Source organism: Acinonyx jubatus, chromosome F2 (genome assembly GCF_027475565.1).
Source record: "Acinonyx jubatus isolate Ajub_Pintada_27869175 chromosome F2, VMU_Ajub_asm_v1.0, whole genome shotgun sequence".
NCBI lineage: Eukaryota > Metazoa > Chordata > Mammalia > Carnivora > Felidae > Acinonyx > Acinonyx jubatus.
The window spans coordinates 65,212,496-65,221,746 of NC_069394.1; the positions used below are offsets into that span (position 1 = coordinate 65,212,496).

General features: G+C 35.1%; 1 protein-coding gene across 4 annotated transcripts in view; it reads right to left on the minus strand.

Moving 5' to 3' along the window:
* The window catches only part of MCMDC2 (minichromosome maintenance domain containing 2), a 39,061-nt gene that overhangs the window by 5,644 nt on the left and 24,166 nt on the right, over positions 1-9,251 (minus strand). For all 4 annotated transcript variants that reach the window (XR_003415109.2, XM_053208200.1, XM_015077705.3 and 1 more), the window contains one exon: positions 5,164-5,273. Coding sequence is in view for 3 of the 4 variants with exons in the window: in XM_053208200.1 (XP_053064175.1) it covers positions 5,164-5,273 (110 nt within the window). In the remaining variant the exon portion in view is untranslated. The remainder of the gene's footprint in view (positions 1-5,163; positions 5,274-9,251) is intronic.

Below are 9,251 nucleotides of genomic sequence, written 5' to 3' on the forward strand. Positions count from 1 at the left end.
TCTTCTTTTTTTTCTTGTTTCCAATTTCCTGCTGTAACTGAAATAACACTTAAGGAGCTCTTTTTTTTTTTTTTTTTTTTTTAGCGTTTATTTATTTTTGAGAGAGAGAGAGACAGAGCATGAGCATGAGCAAGGGAGGGGCAAAGAGTAAGGGAGACAGAATCTAAAGCAGGCTCCAGGCTCTGAGCTGTCAACACAGTGCCCCACGTGGGGCTGGAACCCACAAACTGCGAGATCATGACCTGAGCTGAAGTCAGATGCTTAACTGACTGAGCCACCCAGGTGCTCCAACATTTAAGGATCTCTTAACATTGTTTTGTTTAAGACTTAAAAATCAAGATACCTAACTGAAATTCATTATGAAAATAAAAAATAACTAAAGGAAAAAAAAATCTTCATTTAGTTTTATATTCCTCGACAGATGCTTTCTTAAATACTTCACGAAAGTCTTGACAAAATAGTTACCAAGTGAAAATAGCCATATTCTACCATAGGGGTCCTTAATAATAAATAGTATAGTTTCTAAATTCAAAGACACAAATTTTTGTCTTCTTATTGAAATCTAATTATATTTTAATTTTGATAGCATGTCATAATAAAATTGGCAGAATTTTTTTGTTATGGTACATAAAAAAATGTGTGTTAGATTTTATCAAGTATGCTTTTAAATACAAATAATAAGAATGTAAAAGATATGGGCGCCTAGCAGCCTCAGTCGGTAGAGTATGTGATTCTTGATCTCTGGGTGTAGGTTTGAGCCCCATATTGGGTGTAGAGATTACTTTAAAAAATAAAACCTGATTACTTTTAAAAAATAAAATCTGGTGGATATGCAAGCTGGTGTAGCCACTCTGGGAAACAGTATGGAGGTTCCTCAAAAAACTAAAAATAGAACTACCCTACGACACAGCAATTGTACTACCAGGCATTTATCCACAGGATACAGGTGTGCTGTTTTGAAAGGACACATGCACCCCCATGTTTATAGCAGCACTATCAACAATAGGCAAAGGATGGAAAGAGTCCAAATGTCCATCGATGGATGAATGGATAAAGAAGATATGGTGTGTGTGTGTATATATATATATATATATATATATATATTATTCTTTTTGATTGCCGAGTAATACTCCATTGTGTATATATATATAATGGAGTATTACTCGGCAATCAAAAAGAATAAAACCTTGCCATTTCCAACTATGTGGATGGAACTGGAGGGTATTATGCTAAGTGAAATTAGAGAAAGACAAAAATCATATGACTTCACTCATATGGGGACTTTAAGAGCAAAACAGATGAACATAAGGGAAGGGAAACAAAAATAATATAAAAATAGGGAGAGGGACAAAACAGAAGAGACTCATAAATATGGGGAACAAACTGAGAATTACTGGAGGGGTTGTAGGAGGGGGGATGGGCTACATGGGTAAGGAGCATTAAGGAATCTACTCCTGAAATCATTGTTGTACTGTATGCTAATTTGGATGTAAATTTTAAAAAATAAAAAATTAAATTAAAAAAAAAATCTGGGGTGCCTACGTGGCTCAGTCAGTGTCCAACTTTGGCTCAGGTCACGATCTCTTGGTTCATGAATTCAGGCTCCACAACAGGCTCTCTCCTGTCAGCGGGGAGCTCGCTTCAGATCTTCTGTCCCCTCTCTGCCCCTCCCCACCCATCAAAAATAAATAAACATTTAAAAAAATAAAAACAATAAAATCTCTAAAAAAGGAAGCCTGTAAAAGATAAAGCAAATTAAAAATAAAAATATTTTTGTATCCTTCCTGTTATTTAGTATTGGTTGGGAATCAATGTCTTTCTCCTTTGGTACATAAAACTAACATGGGATGGTAACTAACTTTTTCTGGGGATCATGAACCTATAAGACATACTTTATAAAACTTACCATTCATCTCTCTAAGCAAAAAGGTGTCAAGCACATACATGTAAATATTTTCATATAATTTAGAGATTCACAAGTCCCGAGAACTCTAAGTATCCATGAATCCCAGGTTAATAATGTTTGATTTTGACAATTATAGAACAAAGTTCTAATGTTCTAATGAGTTTCTGTGAACCGTTATTACTGTATAAATTGAATTTAAGGCAAATTTAAGCACTGAATATATACACACAAAAAAGTCAGTGTTAATACATCCTTTAAGTCCCAAGGTTGGAGCCAGAGTTTGGCTTCAAGGATTGTAATGTCTTATGAAAATTAATGTCTGATCCAATTCGGCAAGAGCTTTGTGAGAATAACTCTGTTTACTCTTACTTTAGGAGCCCTTTTATGTTTTTATTAGCAAAACCATAATAAGCTCAAATTCATTTCAAATAATTAAATGCTATAGTCATAGTATTATAGCTAGCAATTCAGGAAGGCAGTGATACAAAATGAACACATTTTCTTTGTCTCTGTGCTTAACTGCATTGAGGGGACTGCTTGACAATTGAATGCTGCTTGTTATTTTATTTATTTTATGTTTATTTATTTATTTTGAGAGAGAGAGAGAGAGAACATGAGGGGAAGGGGAAGAAAGAGAGGGAGAGAGAGAATCCCAAGCAGGCTCCATGCTGTCAGTGTAGAGCCCCATGGCAGGGCTTGATTTCACCAACTGTGAGATTATGACCTAAGCCAAAATCAAGAGTTGGATGATTAACTGACTGAGCCACCCAGGTGTTCCTGTTGCATGTTATTGTAGAAGGAAGATAAATTTATGGGGTACCTGGTGGCTCAGTTGGTTAAGCATCCGACTTTGGCTCAGGTCATAATCTCATGGTTCATGGGTTTGAGCCCTGCATTGGGCTCTGTGCTGACAGCTTTGAGCCTGGAGCCTGCTTCAAATTCTGTGTCTCTCTCGCTCTCTGCTCCTCCCCCACTTGCGTTCTGTCTCTCTCTCTCAAAAATAAATAAACATTAGAAAAAAAGTTTAAGTAAAAGAAAGATAAATTTAGAATCACTACATGTTGTATTTAATACATGTTTTATCAGAACTCTATAAGCAATGCAAAAGTTTCAGAATCCAAGCAATCATGCATAACAAGGAACGTGTTATATTACCTATAAACAATTAGTAAGTGTTCAAATTGAAACAGGCCTTACCTGACAAAAATTTATTATTCTAGGGCACCTGGGTGGCTCACTTGGCTCAGTGGGTGCTAGATTTCAGCCCAGGTTATGATCTCAAGGTTTATGGGATTGGGTTCCGCATCACACTGTGTGCTGACAGTGTACAGCCTGCTTGGGATTGTCTCTCTGCCCCTTCCTCATTCATGCCTGTGCTCACTCTCTCTCCTCTCAAAAATAAATAAATAAATAAACTTTAAAAAATTTACTAATTTTTAAAATAATAATTAATATAGACATAATATTTTAGCAATCCCTATCAAAATAACACCAGCATTCTTCACAGAGCTAGAACAAATAATCCTAAAATGTGTATGGAACCAGAAAGACCCTGAATTGCCTAAGCAATCCTGAAAAAGAAAACCAAAGCTGGAGGCATCACAACTGTGGACTTCAAGCTGTATTACAAAGCTGCAATCAACAAAACCATATGCTAATGGCACAAAAACAGACATATAAATCTATGGAACAGAATAGAGAACCCAGAAATGGACCCACAAACATATGGCCAACTAATGTTTGATAAAGCTGGAAAGAATATCCAATGGAATAAAGACTGTCTCTTCCACAAATGGTGTTAGGAAAGCTGGACTGTGACATGCAGAAGAATAAACCTGGACCACTTTCTTACACCACACACAAAGACAAACTCAAAATGGATGAAAGTCATAAATGTAAGACAGAAAGCCATCAAAATCCTCGAGGAGAAAGCAGGCAAAAACCTCTTTGACCTCGGCCGCAGCAACTTTTTACTTGACATGTCTCCAGAGGCAAGGGAAACAAAAGCAAAAATGAGCTACTGGGACCTCATCAAGATAAAAAGCTTCTGCACTGCAAAGGAAATAATCAGCAAAACTAAAAGGCACCCAACGGAATGGGAAAAGATATTTGCAAATGACATATCAGATAAAGGGTCAGTATCCAAAATCTATAAAGAACTTCTCAAACTCTACACCCAAAAAACAAATAATCCAGTGAAGAAATGGGCAAAAGACATGAATAGACACTTTTCCAAAGAAGACATCCAGATGGCTAACAGACACATGAAAAAATGCTCAACATCACTCCTTATCAAGGAAATACAAATCAAAACTACAATGAGATACCACCTCACACCTGTCAGAATGGCTAACATTAACAACTCAGGCAATGACAGATGTTGGCGAGGATGTGGAGAAAGGGGAACCCTTTGCACTGTTGGTGGGAATGCAAACTGGTGCAGCCACTCTGGAAAACACTATGGAGTTCCACAAAAAACTAAAAATGAACTACCCTACAACCTAGCGATTGCACTACTAGGTATTTATCCAAAGGATACAGATGTGCTGTTTCAAAGGGGCACATGCACCCCATTGTATATAGCAACAATATTATTTATAGTTATCAACAATAGCCAAAGCATGGAAAGAGCCCAAATGTCCATTGACTGATGAATGGATAAAGATGTGGTATATATATATACATACATACAATGGAATATTACTAGGCAATCAAAAAGAATGAAATCTTGCCAGTTGCAACAACGTGGATGGAACTAGAGTGTATTATGCGAAGTGAAATATAAGTCAGAGAAAGACAAATATATGATTTCATTCATATGTGGAATTTAAGATCCAAAACAGATGAACATAAGGGAAGGGGAGCAAAAATAATATAAAAACAGGGAGACAAAGAGACATTAAGAGATTCCTAAATACAGAGAACAAACTGAGGGTTTCTGGCAGGGTGTTGAGTAGGGAGCTGGGCTAAATGCACAAGGGGCATTAAGGAGGACATTTTTGGGATGAGCACTGGGTGTTATATGTAAGTGATGAGTCACTAAATTCTATTCCTAAAATCATTATTACACTATATGTTAACTAATTTGGATTTAAATTTAAAAAAATAAAAATTAAAAAATTAAAAAATAAAATATCTATAACATTTTATTTTATAAATGCTATAAAATTTATAAAATTTTATAGATATTTTAACAGTCTAAGAATATTTAAATATAATTATTTATAGTGATCATTAACAAATTAATAATAGATTACCATATTTCAGTGTGAGAGATGTTTCAAACAATAAGGCTGCAATTAGTACATCTTCTTTAAGCACTTTATTCCTTAAGTTCAGTCGAGCATGAGCTTCAGCTAGGGAAACTCTGAGAAAGAAAATTGATGCTAATCAAATATGTTGATATTATAAAGATAAAATATATTTTGGCGGGAATAAACCAAGTTATATGTGTATACAAGCCATGCCTTAAAGATCAGCATATTTTTACTTTAAAAAAAAATGTTAGTTTCTTTTCAAAGCATTTTTTTCCTACCAACTTCAATAAACTATGCCAGAACAAGCAAGTATCTTGACTTATTATCAGACTTCATATCTGCTCTGGCTTATCTTCATTTTTATGATTCTACACCCCCTTCCTCAATATACAGTTAGGAAAACTCTTATACTCACCTTTGGTGTTTTCTTCCAGTTCTTCATCTATTTGAAGTCCTCACAGAATCTTGAAATTTTAGTTTTGAAAGAGACCTTAAAGTTCAATCTCCAATCAGATAATTAAATTTTCTCCACAATATCCCAGGCTACTTATTGTCCAGTCTCTTTCAAACATTTCCTATGGTTCACTGGGAATACATTCCTTTATCTTTTATTTTTAAACTAACCTTTGATTACCTAAAAAATCTCCCTCAGGGGCGCCTACATGGCTCAGTTAGGTAAACATCCAACTCTTGATTTCAGCTCAGGTCATGATCTCATGGTTTGGGAGTTCGAGCCCCACATAGGGCTCTGCACTGACAGCACGGAGCCTGCTTGGGATTCTCTCTCTCCTTCTGTCTCTCTGCCACTCCCTAGCTTTCTCTCCCTCTCAAAAATAAATAAACATTTAAAATTGAAAAAAAAAATCTCTTTCAAGCTCTCATTAGGCATATGTAATGTACCTGAATGACTGCTGAACTTGGAAATCAGAAAACCTGGTCTAAGTCTCTAGACTTTACTAGCTGTGTGACTTCATATAAATCATTCACTTCCTGAAAATTTTTTGAATCTCAGGTATAAAATGGGGACAATAATAACTTACAGTTATTACGATTTCAGATAAAGCATTTGAAAATTGTGGGACTCACCCACAGAGAATATATAAATTTAAGCTGAAATTGATTTCACTGAAATTTATACCCACTGGTTCTGTCTTCTGTGATTATAAAAAAAGCTTAATACTTCTTAAATATGACATCTCTTCAAATATTCAAAGACAACTTTCTAGTTGTCCTATGTTTTCTTTTCTCCAAAATAAAATATTCCTAGCTCCTTTAATATGTCATAAGACATGGGGCACCTGGGTGGCTCAGTCATTTTAGCGTCTGAGTTTTAGTTTCGGCTTAGGTCATGATCTCATGGTTTGTGGGTTCGAGCCCCGTGTCAGGCTCTGTACTGACAGTGTACAGCTTGCTTGGGATTCTCTGTCTTCCTTTCTCTCTGACCCTTCCCATGTCATGCTGTCTCTGTCTCTCTCAAAATAAATAAAATTTTTAAAAAGGTAAAAAAAATGTCATAAGACAATTTTCAGGCCTTTTAACATTCTGACCACTCTCCTCATGACCAGATTTGGTTAATTTTTATTTATTTATTTTTTTTTCAGGGGCACCTGGTGGCTCAGTCAGTTAAGCATCCAACTTTGGCTCAGGTCATGATCTCACAGTCTGTGGATTCAAGCCCCACATCAGACTCAGTGTTGACAGCTCAGAGCCTGGAACCTGCTTCGGATTCTGTGTCTCCCTCTCTCTGCCCCTGCCCCACTCTTGCTCTGTCTCTCTTTCTCAAAAATAAGTAAACATTTTAAAAAAATGTTTTTAAACATATTCTTTTTCAGTATAGTATTATGATGTGAGTGTGATTTAACCAGCAATGTAGAGGTGAAGCAGAACTAGCATTTTTTCCCTCTTGATACTATGTTCTACTAACACAACCTGAATTCACAGTATTTTTAATAGCCATATTACATTGTTTACTCATATTAAGCAGAAAAAGAATAAAACCTCAAGTCTTTTTCATAATAAGTCATCAACCTTTTCTTATCCATTCATACTCAGACCAAGATCATCATTTGAGTCCTTGGAAATTACTCCAGAGTTTTTATTTTCAGATTTGGCTATTATGTTCCTAATATCCTCACCTAAGCTCCTTCTAAAATGTCGACCACAACAGAATATGTATAAAGCCTTTCAGAGAAGAGAAGAGAGTATTGTCCAGCTCTACTTCTCTAGAAGAGCAAGGATAGTGTTATTAGGTACCTGTCTATAGAGGTAGGAGAAAAATTTAAGGTTTATGACTCTTATGAGTTCATTTACTTTGCTATTTCATAAACCTCACCTATACCCCTATACCTTCCAATTTCCACCATGGGAGGTAGATTTGTCATATTAAAATGAACTCTGCTTTATATTTGGATTAATATAGTCAAATGTTAACTGAGGTTATATAAGTTTAAATAAATATCTTTTTGCTACAGAGAAAAAATATGAGAAAATAGGATTTCCGAGGCTTCAAGTATTGACTCTTTGAGTATTGATTTGAGTAACTTTTTTTAAGGTAAGCTCCACACTCAACTAAAACCCAATGTGGACTTGAACTCATGACCCAGAGATCAAGAGTTGCATGCTTTACTGACTGAGCACCCCTGATGCGAGTATTTTAAACGTTACTTCAGAAAATGGAAAATATCACAAAATTCCATTTACTATTTTAAAATATCACAGTTGTGTTCTACTTTCTCTTCAGCACTTTTTTTTTCAGCTCTATGAAGATAAATATAGAGTTGGAAAAGTTAACTAAACATATTTATCTCTTGTGGACCTATATCTGATATTTCCTTCTAGTCCTTCACTTACCTTATTGTATATTATAGTTATAACATGTTATTTATGTATTTAATGGATTATTTTACTCCTGGTCCTAGTTCCTAACTTGTTTGAGATTATACATTAGTTTGTATCAAATGAAATATCAAGAGGGAACTGCTTAAAATATGGTACAGCCACATCAAAGCACACTGTAAAGCAGCTATTAAAACAGAATAAGGTAATTCCTTATGTTCTGATAGTATTATAATAGGTAAACCATACATAATTCCATTTGTGCAAAAGGAAAATATATCCATATGAATATATAGATATTTATATTTAGATCTTCCTCAACTTAGGAAATATCATAAGTCAAAAATACATTTAATATACCTAACCTACCAAACATAGCTTACCCTAGCCTGCCTTAAACATGCTGAGAACACTTACATCAGCCTTCAAAGCTGATTTTATAATAAAGTGTTGGCTATCTCACATAATTTATTGAATACTGCAATGAAAGTAAACCACAGAATGGCTGCATGGATACAGCCTGGTTATCAGTTTTACCCTTTTAATCTCATGGCTGACTGCGGGCTGCAGCCTGCTGTCACTACCCAGTAAGAGAGTATTGTACTGCATATTGCTAACCCAGGAAAAGATCAAAATTCAAACTTCGAAGTATGATTTCTACTGAATGTGTATCATTTTCACATCATTATTAAGTCGAAAAATCGTTAAGTTGAACCATCCTAAGTCAGTAAACTGTCTCTCTCTATAATATGTTTAACATATTCATTGACAAATATATAACATATTCAAATAAAATATGTATTTAATATACATCATAAATTTAAATTATATATTTGTACACGTTAGTATTTAGATGGATAATTTTGGGGGGGCGCCTATGTGGCTCAGTCAGTTAAGTGTCTGGCTCTTGGTTTCAGCTCAGGTCATGATCTCTGGGTTCATGAGATCAAGCCCTGCGTTGGGCTCTATGCTGACAGTGCAGAGCCTGCTTGGGATTCTCTGTCTCTCTGCTTCTCTCCCACTAGTGTGTTCTCTCCCTCTCTCAAAATAAATAAATAAACATTAAAAGAAATACATGGATAATTTTTGGAAGAATACATAAAAACTGTTAACAGTGACAATCTCTCTAGAGAGTAGGACAGCAATGGGTAGAGTTAGCTGGACACCTTATTTATTACTTTAGACTTTTCTTTTACGGTGTCTATACTTTCATAATAAAAATTAGCTTTAAAAAACTTTAAGGAACAATAATA